Below are 15552 nucleotides of genomic sequence, written 5' to 3' on the forward strand. Positions count from 1 at the left end.
CCAAAATACCCATAAAACAGCAAAACACAAAATATGAAACTGTAAATTTGCATGTATCTCCTCATGGACCCGACAAAACTTCATGCCAAATTTAGTGAAGATCCATCAACAGAAGCAAAATACTGGTAAAAATAACACACAAAAACACTCATAAAAACTGCAAAATTGAAAATTTCTCCATGAACCAAATGAACCTCTTTATTAATTTTGGTGAAGATCCATGCACACCCTATGAAGTATTTGTATGAGCAAGCAATAGATAGTATGGTTATATTTATATAGATGTTGCCAGTGCATTAGATGCATGAGTAACATTCAGAATGTTATATCTGCACCTTGAGAATGGAGAAAAATAAAGTTCTTCATGGCAGGAAATGCAGCAAAACAGGAAAATCATGACTCCTATTACAAATCTACATGCACACAGGATAAAAATTTCACAAAGTTGAGGGTTACATATTGCATAACAAAACATTTTTCCACTATCATATAAGCAAGAGTTCCAATTATTGTATGATGGTGAAAAAAATAATATTTTTAATAGTTATGCACAATTAAATGTCACAAAGTTGGGGGTTACATATTGCATAGTAAAAACGTTTTTTCATTATCATATAAACAAGAGTTCCATTTATTGTATGATGATGAAACAAAAAGTAATATTTTTAATAGTTATGCACAGCTAAATTCCCTAGAAATTATTTTAACAAAATACATAACCCATGATATAAAATCAAGTTTAACATGTTTTTGTTTTGTTTTTTCAGTTACAGTTTGAGATTTTAGAACTTATGATTTAAAATAAAACTCTTAATTGTTGTTCAGCTATTTTATGTTCAGAAGTTTGAATATGTGTGTTCTTATTGGTAATATTTTTGTATAATTAAGTTGTAAAACTGTTTTTAAATTTGTAAAGTATTTAATTTGTTATTATTTATGCATGTTGTTTATATTTTATACTTGATAAATGAAGTTTTGATAAGCTATAATAATTTTCTTGACAATAAAACTTCAGTTGGATTTAGAAAAGTACCAAAAGTCTGGTACATTCTTTATGTATTGAAGTGCACATATGAAATCAGCCAAGCAGAAATGTAAAATGTCATTTTATCAAAGGTACTCTTCTATGAGTAATTGCTAACTATAGCTAGTATAATATCAAGAATTTTTATGCTTTTGTAAAGTAAGGCTTTCTATCATCAAGTGTATTCCATAGATCAGTTGAAATCTTAACTAATATTATCATGTTGGATATATTGGATACCATGTGTATAATTATCAACTATTATGTAAGAAGGCAGATAACTGCTAAAGTATTCAATATGATGCATTACCAAAAATCAAACATTAGTAACATTATTTTGTGACTAATTTTCGACAGACATTTTTAAAATAAAATTTCTTGCTGCTAACTTGTATAAAATAATTGTTATTGTAGCATGAAGATTCCACCGACAAAATTCATCCTGAGGATCGAACAACAGTGAAAAACTTGATTGTTGCATTGATGTTACGAAGTCCAGAACAAATTCAGAGACAGGTATTCACGAAGTTTATTTGTTTAAAACTAGCATCCATAAACATTCAGAGAAATACTGTATTGTGTGTAAGTGATAGTATTTGAATGACATGCAGGTGATGTATGTGTTTAACCATTTACAGTTTCTGCAGTTAAATGTAACTGATGATGATGAATAAAATAATGTTAGAACATACCACTTCTATACTTTATTAAGTGTAAACTTTTATAAACTAAAGCAGCATAGAGATTAGACTTGAGTTTTATATATTTTAAAGGAAATCTGAGCCAGGATTTAAGAATTATTTCATGCATAGTACTTGATTAAGTTTTGAAACACTTTTGGAAAGATTGAATCCAGTATTTAAGTGTATGATGATAATGTAACTTGAAAGATACCTAAGATTAAAAATATAAAGTGCATTACATTAACTTTATAATGGTGTAAAGTGTATTAACAACCATTAAGAACAATGTGTGAAAAAAATCTTTGATTTCATACTACACTAGAGAATGCTTTATATTACATTTATACTGCATAATATTGTGTTATCTCTCTATAATACCAAAGTCAATCATCATTAAAATAATAGCCAATCTACTCTTTGCTTGTCTTTGTTATTGAAATTGTCTTAACTTAAAAATTTTCTGCTATGGTTTCACTTTTTATAAATTTTAAAACTGCAGTTTTGTTGTCACTGTAATCAGCTGATTTTCTTGTAAAATTATTAACAGTATGTGGTTAACGTTCAACACAGACTTGTTCAGTTTGACTGATTACATGAACTTTTTGATTAAAGTTTTTATGACTTAGTACTTTTAACTTTCAAAATATTTTGTATATCTTCACAAAATTTGACAGTCTTTCAGCTGACATTGTAAGTCTTTCACATGAAAAAAAAAAAGTGGAGTATTTTTAGTGGAGTATTTTTAATAGTCTGTGTGCAAAGTAATTTTCATGTTAAGATTGAAAATACTTATTCTCATCTCAAAAATCTCATTTCCTTTGTGTAATCTGTAAAACCTCATAAATGCATTTCAAATGTTTTTCATTTTTAAGTAATACTTTATTTTATCTGTTAATTTCTTTACCCTTATTTAAAATGGTATCAATCAATTTGATTTAAGTTTGTCATGTGTACACTGCTCGTACTCTTGAGTAAAATTGATGCTCATCTGTTCACAACACAACATTATTTGATAGATAAAAACCTTGACTTTCTATTGGTTACAAGTAATATACAATAAAGGTGAGAGAACTATTAACAAACCAGGTGGTTGGTACAAGAGGGGTTTGATTTTCTATTAGGTAGCTCTGGAACCAGACAGAATTGAAAGCTATAAAATTTGCTTTGTGTGAGCAATGACAATGTTATAGGAAGCAATTTACATTTAATTTTGTACATTTTGAAAATATAGTGGATAAAATGGAGAACATGCTGTGAGAAAATGTTACTGTGTAACACTTGGAGAAGTTTAAGATTTAAAAAATATTTTCTTAAGGTATTAAGAACATAAAATGAATGTACCATTAAAATATGGATTGTTAGCTAAATGTTTATGCCATACTAATTGGTGTAATGTAAACAAAAACTAATATGATGAAAATTTGAATATAAGACACTAAAACATTCTGCTGTGCATAATAAGGATACTAAGGTGAAAGGGTTAAATAAAACATTTAGTGCAATAGCACCCTTTGTATAGAAAAGGAAAGGTTAAGTGTCATTAACAATTAACAGATAAAAAGAGAGAAGGCAACTCAGACAAGTATTTTATTTATTGTTTTTCATATGTATTATTTATCTATTTATTATTATTATTATTATAAGTGTTTAAAACATAAAAATTAGAAATTGTTTGGACTAGATTAGGTAACATAAAGGATAATTATAAAAACATTTCAAAAAGTCACTCACCAGCAGCTTATGCATTATATAATTTGATAGGGTAACAAGAGATTCATGTTCACTAACTTGCAAAGTTTATTTCAGGAAAATTCAGTTACAAACAGTTAAAAAAAATAATAGACATTTGAAGTACAAATGTATGCTGTTACGAGTTTAATGGTAAGATAAACAAAGGTTGTTTCATAATACAATTGAAAGTCATTCTAGATAGAACAAAAAAGGTAATTCATATTTTTTGTCTGTGTGGTTATGAGGCTGGTCAAATTGACCAACTTCATATGTGGAATTAGATAAAATAGTTTCACTGAAAAATAACATTTTTTTAATTATGTCGGAGGCTTAAGAGATTACAGACATGAAATATGAAAATTTTTAGATGAACAAAATTATTTTCATTATAACATGAAAATCATTGCACTTGATTTGGTAAACAAAAGCACAATAAATATAAAAACATTTAATTATAAAACCTTTTTTCTACAGAAATCTGAATGTTTACTAAAAGGCCTGTCAAATGTTATGAATATAAATGCCAGTGACTAAACATTATAGTATAGAAGCTGTAATGATCACAAAATAGTAATGAACTAGGTAAATTCAAATGTGCCCATGTGAAAAGACTTAACTCCGAAACACCAAATAGTTCAACTCTAGAAACAGATATTAGCAACTTGCAACTTATTAAGAGCAGGCAGGTTAGTAAAATAAGAATTATGCAGGTTGTTTCTTGAAGTATAATTAAATTTACAGGGTTTGTGACATTCTGATGTAACTGGTCACGTATGAAATGAGAAAATATGAACCACTCGTTGAAACTAATATCATCTCTCTTCATCTATTTACACTTAGAATAGTGCAGAAGGAATTAAACTCACTTTTTTTCTTTACAAAACACTGCATCATTGATGCAAAACATTCTGCGAATCTGCTCTTAAGTAGTGGTTGTGGTTACTACATAAAAGATTATGTATTAAAACATTTATTTTTAATATTTATTTTATTCCTGTAGACAGGAAGCATTGGGGTGGCCCCCCTTGGGTCAATCGGCTGGTCCACTTGGGCTAAAGTCAACCAAGTACCAGTGTTGGATGTCCTCAACAGGTATTGTGGACATTGTATCTGATGCTGTTGTTTGGGTCTAGTGTTCATGAAACCCTGGCATTGCTGTAGTGTTCTTCTTTGGCATTGTTGTGCATTCCCTCATAGAGCTCCATGGTGGGTGGGGTTAGTGGACACCGAAATATTTTTTTTTTTTTATTATTATGGATCCTCTAAATAAAAACTTAAAAAGCGAAAAACAGTAGATAAGTAAATGACCACATTTTGAAGATTCTGAGCAACAATCTTCGACATCTGTAACACCTGTTATACCTCATTTTCTTATACTACATTCTCTTTCAGACACACCTTTAGGGCAGATGTTTCCCTTTTTCATTCAGAACGGACCAAAGGGACTTCCTGGCTCTTGAAAGTCAGTAAAGAAGTTTTGCTCTGGTGACATATTGGTGGAAACATCCACATCTCAACACATTGAACTCCTCTTGCATTTAAAGGCAATTAGGGATATACCTATTGAGTTTACATCTCGTGCTACTTTGAATTCATCATGAGGAGTTGTTATTGAGAGTGATTTGAAGGACATTCCCTACTCAGAGATTCTCGCTGGTTTCTCCACCCATATTACAAGCCTTCTTGGATGTTTCCAGTATCAGCAGTTCAGCCACTCAAAAGCATCATGTCATAGTTCCTTGATGTGTGCTTGTTGAGGTGGCAAGGACCACAATGCCTATAAGTGTGAAATGGACCCTTGTTGCATTAACTGTGACACCCATCCTGTTTTCGTTCTTGCCCTAAATGGCTAGAAAAAAAAGAGGTGCAGCGTTTGAAAACAGTTCTTGAAAACATCACTTACCCTGAGGCTCAAAAGTTGCTGTTCACCACTTTATCTCAGACGTATGCTGCTGCACTTCGTTCCACTACTACAGTTGGAGTGCAGGTGGATCTCTCTGTGTCTCCAAAAGATTCATTCTCAAACAAAATGAAAAGTCTTTTGACCTCCATGGTTAAAACATTTGGTGAATCAACTTCAACACCCATCTCTATCCCTAACATACATTCCAGCAAATCCAAAGATCCACTTCCTTTGCTCTGGGTTCAAGCTTTTCCTCAGGTACGTCTTCTTCTCCCACCCCAAGAGATCCATGGAAGTTGATAGATCTCCCTTGAATAAAGACAGTAAAGTAAAAAGATATGGTCATAAACAGAAGAGTTCTCTGCTCAATTCACATACACATAGATAAAAATGGCCACTTTGATACAATGGTTTATGTTTTAATCTGGATGACATCAAAGCACTGATTGCTTCCTACCATCCTGTATGTCTTTCCTTACAGTAAAACATTTCTGAAACCTGCCAATACAGTCACCTTTTGGCAGTTTTCTTTGTACAGAAATGACAGGCTTCTTACAGTCCCCAAATGTGACCTAGCTTTAAGTCATCTGAGAAAAGTAGACACCCCCAGTTGGAAATACTGTCTGTTATTTGCTGAACATCTTTTGAACCATCCTTCCATTCCTATTTATACAGATGGTTTGAAATCAGGTGACCATGTTGGCTCTGCTATGGTTTGGTGGTTGCACGTAGAATTCCCTCTACAGCTTCTGCGTTCACTGCTGAACTATACACCATTTCTCTTGCTCTGGTTCACATAGTAGCTAAGCAGTACTCAAATTGCACTATTTATATTGACTTGCTTAGTTCTCTACTGGCCCTGGAATCACTTCATATTAGTTCACACTCTGTTCTCATCAATATTCAAAACCGATTGGCCCATTTCTCTTTAACATCTACTTCTATCCAGTTTTTTTGGATACCAGGCCACGTTGGTATTCGAGAGAACGAGCTCACTGACACTGCAGCTAAATCTGTCTGCTCTGGCACTATCACTGCTATGCCTGTTCCATACATGGACTATGGTCCTGTATTTAAGGCTTAGCTCCGTGTCAGCTGGCAGTCAACTTGGAATGTGCAACGTGAAAACAAGCTTTTCCAAATAAAACCCTATATTGGACTTTGGTTGTTGTGCTTCCGTAAGGATCGCAAAGAGGAAATTGTTGTAACTAGACTACACATTGGTCACAGTTTTTTAACCCATCTTTTTCTTTTATCTGGGACTGATGCACCAATGTGTTGTCTGTGTAACACTCAGGTCACAATAAGCCACATTTTACTGTCTTGCTGTCATTATGACTGTCAATGACAGCAACATTTTAAACATGTTCTATCCCAAGGTTTATCTGTAACATTAGACAATGTTATTGGCCATGGTGACACTATCCACCTAAGAAATGTTTTTTTAGTTTTTTAAAGGCCATTAATCTTTTTAATGCTAATTAAACTATGACTCTCTTAAGGTAGCCAAATGCCTCGTCATCTAATTAGTGATGCGCATGAATGGATTAACGAGATTCCCACTGTCCCTATCTACTATCTAGCGAAACCACAGCCAAGGGAACGGGCTTGGAGAAATCAGCGGGGAAACGTGAACCCTGCGGTCCGCTCTCCGCTTCACCGAGTCAGTAAAGAAACGAGTTTGATTTAAAATTAGAAAATGTCCATGACATTAAATAACTTGAAACCAGAACTTGAAAGGCTAACTTCAGGTAACTAATGCAGATGTTTGACCTACCCATTAATCATCCTGGCATGTTATAATTGAAATTTTGCTTCAAGTCTTTTAAAATATTTATTACTCTACTTTCTGAAAATGGCCATAATGTCAAATAACTCGGAACCAGGACTGAAAAGGCCAACCTCAGGTGACTAAGGTGGTTTTTGAACTTACCTGTTATTCTTCCTGATGTGTTATAATGATTACAGTTATGCTACAGAAAATTCTTTACAACTTGCATTATTGTAGTTTTTCTCTTACTGCTATAGACTAGATTTTAAAAATTGGTTTTAATGCTATTTATGTTTTTTTAATTCAAAAATTAAATTTAGTTTTGTTTTACCTTATTTTCCTTTTATGAAATTTACTTATTTTACTTTAATTTTTAACTCTTTACTGGATGTTCGGCACAAGTAGACTAGTTGCTTTGCGCCATGAAACACCAAACCAACTGGCCAAATAATCAAAACATGAACAGCATTTTTTTTAACAGATAAACATCAATTTCACTCAGAGTACAAGCTTTATTTCCATGGGAAAGGTGATGACTAGCTTGGATGAAATTGTAACAGCTTTTGTGGCCCAGTTAGAAAACCGGAAGTATTTGAGAGTTGGGGGAAATTTTCTGGTTTTACATGTTATTAGTCAATGTTGTTTGGTGCATTATTGAATCAAATAATTATTTAATGCACTACTACCATTGTTATAAAATATGTTGGCTTATGTATAATTTGCAATAAGAAAAAGAAGATACTTTATTTCTTATTTTTCATGTTTATTATTTATTATCACAGAAGTAAATAAAACTTAAAAAAGTAAGAATCTTTTCTTAGGTTTGTTAAGATTAGGTACAATAATGATAGATAACCTAGATGGGAAATGTCATAATTCTTACACTAGGAGAATTTAATTTTTTTAATAATGCCTCATAAAACTAAAAGCTTGAAACAAATATAACATTAAAGGTTGGAATGCTGGCTACATTTTCACGCTACTTTTATTTATATACCACAATAAAATAGTTTAATTTTGAATGTAACTTACTTAAACCTCCTGACACTACAAAATGATGTCCATTTTGAAAGGGTTAAAGGAAATTGTGTTGATGTTTCATTTGGATGTGTTAAAAGTTTTAAACTCACTGGTTTGTTGAATTTGGTCTCTGTTTAGTGTGTTGTTACATCTAATGAACTATACTTATGAATGTGAGTAGAGTTCAGTTCGATTGGTTAGAACAATTTTAAAGTCAGCATTTTTCAAATTATCCTTTTTAATGTGGAAAATGGTAAATTTTCTTAAGTCTTGTTACGTGCGTGCACACACACACACACACACAGGTAGTACCAGTGAAAACTGATCATTATCAGAAATTGGCCATAAATTTATACTAAAAGCATTTTTACATTACATATTTTATATTTATACTCTATACTTATCTTAGTAAAGTTCGACATTTGTAGCAGGCCTAGCATCACCAGGTGGTTAGGGCACTTGACTCTTTACCATGAGGGTCATGGGTTCAAATCTCAAATGTACCAAACATGCTTGCCCTTTCAGCCATGGAAGTGTTATAATGTGATGATTAATTCAGCTATTCTTTTATTCTAATAAAATAATGTGACAATTAGCAAGTAAAACTATTTAAAAACTCAAAATGCTGTGGTAAGATTGATGTGGTTTTAGTTTATTTCTTATTTTGGCAAAATCTTCCTGTGGGAGCTTTATAACGTGACAGTAAATCCCACTATTTGTTGTTAAAAGAGTAGCCCAAGAGTTGGTGGTTGGTTGTGATGACAAATTGCCTTCCTTCTACTTTTACACTACTAAATTAGGGACAGCTGGCACAGATAATCCTTGTGTAGCTTTGCACAAAATGCAGAAATGAAACAATATATTTGTAGTTCCTTAACATTTGTTTTTCAGGTAATTATTTAAAAACCTATCTGATTTCATAATGACATTATTCTTACCTAGAAAAACAGGAACAAAAGTATTCTTTATTTTTAATTTTATAAATAAGCTGATGATAATGTTATTAATATTGATTTCTATTTTTCAGCAGAGCTGTTCTGATGGAAAACACTTCATTTAAAGTAAAGATTTTGAATTAAAAGAAAGTCTGGTGCTTGTGTAATTGATACAAGTTCTTTCCAATTTATTTTTTCCCAGTTAATACAGATACTTCCAATTAGTATATGCATCCTTGCTTTAGAGCCGTGCAATTTTTTTCACGTTTCTAATGTTAGTTCTCTTTACCTTCTCAATTCTTTCCCAATAGCAATGCTCACTTTATGTAAATTACTTTCAAAACTCAAATGATAACATTGTTGGGCAATATTATTAGCATTAACAATGTATTATTTCTTACTTATTGCAAAAAATAAAGAAATAATACTATTACACATGTAATATAAAGTAACTAGTTATATTACTCATTATTATACTTTTTCACTTTTTATGAAAAATTATTACATTTCAAATTATTTGACACTTTATTCCAACAAATACATACAAAGATTTATAAATGGTATGACTGTGTAATTATGTGAAAGTCAGCTCTAAACTAATGCTGTTTTGTAAATGGTATTAACTACCATATTTAATATAGCATATATGTATATTAATATAGTACTAAGTACTTTAAAGTAATATAATGTTTAATGCATACAATTACAATTCAGATATTCTGAGAGCCACCTGAAGTTTGTAAAAATCATTATTTAATTTACATTATCATTTTCAAATAGCTTGATGAACATTCATAATATTTGGCACAAGCACAATATGCATTATTGCATAATTGGAAATTTAATAATAATGGTAGAAGTCATTCTGTGAGTTTTTCTTTTGTTGTTTTGAATGAGTTTTATAAACTTTTTTGTGTTACTGATTCATTTTAAAAATGTGAATGTCTTCACAGATGAGTGATGCTGTTAGTATTATTGGAAGGGGAAGATTTCCCAGAACGTTGGCCCAATCTTCTGCAAGAAATGATCAACCATTTTAAAACTGGAGAGTTTCATATCATTAATGGAGTTCTGCAGACAGCTCACTCACTCTTCAAGAGGTAAAGATTTATTATTTTTATTTTGTAAGTAAATGCAAATATATTTTCCACTTTATAATTCAATTAAGTTTTTCAACTTAACAAAAATATATTTTTTTCATTTTTTTAAGATACCGATACGAATTTAAATCCCAAGATTTATGGACAGAAATTAAATACGTGTTGGACAACTTTGCAAAACCTCTGACTGAACTTTTTGTTGTGAGTATAAAATATAATTTTTTTTTAAATATTCACTTATAAAAACTGTAGTAAATCTATTAGCTGACATGAATGTACAAGTTTTTTACTTTACAAAAAAATAAAATTTATGAGGAAAAATAGCAGATCTGAAATTCTGTATAAATTATTTTTTCATAAGATTTAATCATATGATTTTTCTACATAAAAATATATTTTGATTAATGTAATTGTTTATTTCTCTTTTGGTATTCCATAAGTGCTCAGAAACTTCATAGATGTAGTTCTTAAATGTCAGTTATTGTTTAGTGTTGTAAAATTTGCAGAACTGACTTAAGCATTTGAAGTATTTTAAGGTTGGTGAGAAAATGTAATGAAAGTTCAACTGTAAGTTGTAAAAGATGCATATTTTGTGTATAATTTCTCAAGAACCTGAACAGCAAGAAGTAAAAGATTACTTTTTATTTAAAATTATTTTAACATTTCACTGACATGCTTATTTTATAATGGTCCATAAAAGAACCAACAAAAATTTAAATTTTTGTATATTGTATTTAATTTATAATAAATGAATGGATATATTGCTAATGAGTACCTTTTCTAACACAAGGCAACTATGGAACTAGCTAATAAGTATGCAGATAACCCTGAAGCTTTGAAGGTGATCTTTAGTTCTCTTGTACTGATTGCCAAGATTTTTTACAGCCTCAATTATCAGGTAATGTTTGTGGTTTTGTCGTTTTTTTAGTGTGTATGTGAGGCTAGATTACTTTTTCCACTTACTAGATTTTTACCTGATATTTGTTGATAAATTCTGATTCCACAGATAAACATATTTAATAAGACAAATTAATTCACCATAAACTTTAATTAGTTGAATATGTTTTTTACAGAGACACCTCCTAGAAAAAAGGTATTTGTATATGTATCTCATTGTAGTTACTGTTTCTTTTAGACATAATCAGACTGTCTGTCTGCTGATAATACCACATTTTAATCATAACATAATGTATGATTTACTGTGATAATGTTATGAACCATAATGAAGTTACTCTTAAGTCCATAGGTAGCCCATCACATCCATAACATTTTAAGACTAGGCATCAAGGCATAGTCTGGTCCAGTTTCATCTGTGAAAGATTATACAACTTCATCTTGTAGCATATCAGCATATTGCTAATAGTAAACACAACATCTGTACTTCCATTCATGTTGCCTTCTAACATTATGATCAACATAAATATAAAAGGCTTTAAGTGTTTTTTTTTCATTAATTTGAAAGTCTTAACAATTACAAAAATTTTGACAATTTTAAGTTTTATCAATGTAAGATAGTGAAATCTGAATAATCTAGAAAAATACACATATTTAGGTCCTTTTTGAGAACTGAAGTTTTGATAATAGAAGAGTTTTAAATAATGAAATCAAATGCCATATTACTGCTTGTTTTTTATACTGTACTTCTAGTATTTTTGTGATTCACAAATCATATTGATCATACTGGATTATGTAACATTTTATTTTAAATAATTTAGCTTCTATACTAATTTAACTTAAATATGATTAAAACAGTTCAGATATTTATTACTCCATTTCACATTCTAGAGTGTTATTGTCTTTCCCAAACTTTGTCACCACATAATGACCTGTTTATTGATAAGTTATATTTTTACTTTCTGTATTTGGGTTACAGATATTCACACATTACACTTTTCTAATGTTTTATGTTAAGACTCTCATTACCTATTAAACTTAGTGTAACAAAAATTTCAGTTGGGAATGATTTCAATTATAATGAACAATTTCTATCAGCATTTTAAGATTGGAAATTACTGTTTAAAACTAAACTTTTTTAATTTTCATCTGCTTTTCCACATTTGATAAGTAATTCACTAAATGCTTGTTTTAAGCAGACCTATTTTCTGATTTTAATGTGTATTTCTCTCACACTATTATTATAATTTCTTTGTTTTATATTTTTCAATAAGTAAACATTTCCTGAAGTTTTATAATTTATTAGAGACATTGTATAGGTCATGGAGCAATACATTCACAAGAAATATTTTATTTTGAAAGTGTTCAAGAGAGATTATCTTTGTTTTAAAATAAACATGCTGGCTGATAACTGAAAAAAGTGATTTTAAACAACCACTAAAGATGAATTCCTGGTTTGGTTTTGGTGGACAACTAGTTTTAGTGAATTACATAAGAAATGTTTCATAAGACTGAGTTGTGCTGAAAAGAAAAACAGATCTTAGGATCATGTGTATTTAAGAAATAAATATGTAGGTAAGTTAATACATTACTTTTTAGTAATGTATTTAAGTTTTGAAAATAGAAAATATAAACTTATTTGAAGCTTGATAGCCTGTTAAGATTTAAACAGGACATATCCAGAAAACCTTAATGAAATGTTTGCAACCAAGTTGTTAGTAGATGTCATTATATCATTCAGAAGTAAATACTTGACATTGATCATTCTTTGAATTATTAATAACAGTAAAAATTGAAAAGAAATTTTCTCACTGTTACATTACATACATGTTCTGAGCTAACATATTATATATACACATGTGATTAACAAAACTTCCATATTAAGGTAAACAAAAGTTGTTTGGTTTTCTCTTTTTAACATGATATGGTTCATTTTTTTCTGACAGGATCTACCAGAATTTTTTGAAGATAATTTAGACACTTGGATGACACATTTTAAAACCCTGTTAACAGTTGACAACAAACTTCTGAAGACAGATGTAAGTTTTTTTATGTTTGTAATGTAATTATCCATGTTCTTGTTCAATGTGCTATCCTGCATATGTGAGATTTGTGTGGTTTGAATTCTAAGAATCACTAGTGGCATTGTTAATGACCTAATCCTTTAAATTAAAATCGTATTTCATTATTTTACTTTATTAAACTACTTATTTCATTAACTGACAAACTTCTAAAACATTATTTTAAGTTAGCTGCTTTTATTTTTAACTTGTAAGGGAAATAAATTACTGTTTTTAACCTAGATGGGCAAAATATATTCTAATGATAAATACTGGTAGATGAGTAAATGTTCTTACAATTAATTAGCTAGGTATAGCTTAACTTTTTCAATATGGACTCGGTCAATTTTACCAACCTTGTGATCTTGTTTAAAGTCTTTACAAATTTAATACTTTTAACTTTCTCTATAGTGTATACATTTTTAAAAAAATTGACACTTTCAGTTAACATTATAAGTCTTTGACATACAAATAAAATCATTTTTAATGAACTAAAATTTGTCAATGAATATATTGAGTATTTGTCTTGAATAGTCCATGTGCAGAGTAATTTTCATGATTGAAAATACTTTTCCTTTTATCAAAAATCTCAAGTTTCTTTTGTGTAATTTCTAAAATCTCTTAAATACATTTGAAACATTTTTCAATAAAACTTTATATTTCATCTTTTCCCTATCTCAAAACATAATTAGTCAATTTGAATGATTTTGTAACCACAAAAAAATCTAAATTTCCCTCTTCTTTCTAGAATGAATTCATGTTGTGACATGAAATTGCATTTGTTTATTCTAATTAGCTTTAAGCTTATAACAGAAGACATCTACTTAAGTTACATTACTTATGGGCTGCTTGCATGCATGCCTCATGAAACATTTTTATTGTATTTATTTTTATAATGAAAAGTAAAGAATTAAAATTAAAAACAAGAAATAAATCACTTACCCAATCTTTTTTTTCTTGTCATTGTTTATCAGTTATGCCTAAGCCAACATATTTTATACTAAAAGTAGTACTGCATTAAATACTTCAATTCAGTAATGCAACAAAGAAAATATTTCCTTACATAATTAAGATCTTGGAACATACATACTATTAAAATATGTATTATTTACTTAAGTGTTTATGCCATACTAATTGGTATAACATAAAGTAAGTTAATAAAATTTTGAATCTAAGGCACTGAAACTTTTTTTTGTGATGCATAATAAGAGATACACAGGGCAAATGTATTTAACCATGGTTAATGTTAAAAAGATTTTTAGTGCTCTTTTTCATATGACAGATCATCAAACAAAAGGTGTTTTGATGTACAGTGAAAACATAGACATGGTGTTAATCCACATTTTAAAATGTTTAAGCAGAAAACATGAAAGGCGTCTCAGTTTAAAGTCTAAAATGTTGAGATATAATAATAAAGAAATATATAGCAATACTTTCTGTTTTACTATAATGGGTGTAAGAAAATCTATAAAGTGTATACTTTTATTGAAAAATTGCAAAATCTTTTTCTTGCATATAAATGTTTTTATATGTTTGTAATGACTGAGAGAACCAGTATTAATAAACTTTGCTGATATAAGTTCGTGGTATACAATGTACTTATTTTTATCTCACCTTATTGAGACAAAACAATCAGCTGTCAGAACATTTTCATATTGAATTCCAAATCAGAATTTTATTAGTAGTTATATCTCCTAGTTTGAAATGGATATCTTGGTTGTTTTCATCTTTGGTTTTTTCTTTAGCTATTGTACAAAAGAAATTCATATTTATCAAAACATTTGTTTTGTCTTCAAGGAAGATGAAGAAGCTGGTCTTTTAGAACAACTGAAGTCTCAAATATGTGAAAACGTTGCCCTGTATGTACAAAAATATGGAGAGGAATTTACTAAGCATGTTCCAGATTTTGTACGAGCTGTGTGGCACCTCCTAACTTCTACTGGTCAGCAAGTCAAATATGATTTGGTAAGTTTTATGAATTGAAGACAGAATTTTTCTTAGAGTGAAGTTAATGTTTTTAAACTATGTTTTATTTTTCACTTCTAGATAATTGTAATATTAATTTTTATTTTCATTTATTTCTAGCTTTGTTATAAAACAGCAAAAAGTAGGCTTTTGATGAAAATATGTCCTTCAGGATTAAAACTGTAATCTCATTTTTACACCCAAATGTTTTTAACAACTTTATGTAGATGATACTGCTACAATATATGGTCAGAGTTTGTTATAAGCACTGGAGAGACAAGTAATTGGTTACAGTTTGACTGATTTCATATATGTTGTCCCATATAACAAGTCAGAGCAATTAAGTTGTAAAATCATAAGCTCTTTGCCAGTTACAATATAGCTGTGTTTAATAGAGGGCTCTGTTATGAGAATGATAATGAGGTAACTTAATAGAATGGGGACCATCTACGTAAAAACCAGCTGG

At 29.8% G+C, this 15552-nt stretch overlaps 1 protein-coding gene across 1 annotated transcript in view; it reads left to right on the forward strand.

The window, feature by feature from the left end:
• The window catches only part of LOC143255771 (exportin-2-like), a 71778-nt gene that overhangs the window by 17693 nt on the left and 38533 nt on the right, over window positions 1-15552 (forward strand). Inside the window, 7 exon segments of the mRNA XM_076511959.1 lie at window positions 1439-1540; window positions 10021-10050; window positions 10052-10167; window positions 10278-10368; window positions 10958-11065; window positions 13008-13100; window positions 14919-15086. Coding sequence (XP_076368074.1) covers window positions 1439-1540; window positions 10021-10050; window positions 10052-10167; window positions 10278-10368; window positions 10958-11065; window positions 13008-13100; window positions 14919-15086 — 708 coding nt within the window.

Source organism: Tachypleus tridentatus, chromosome 7 (genome assembly GCF_004210375.1).
Source record: "Tachypleus tridentatus isolate NWPU-2018 chromosome 7, ASM421037v1, whole genome shotgun sequence".
NCBI lineage: Eukaryota > Metazoa > Arthropoda > Merostomata > Xiphosura > Limulidae > Tachypleus > Tachypleus tridentatus.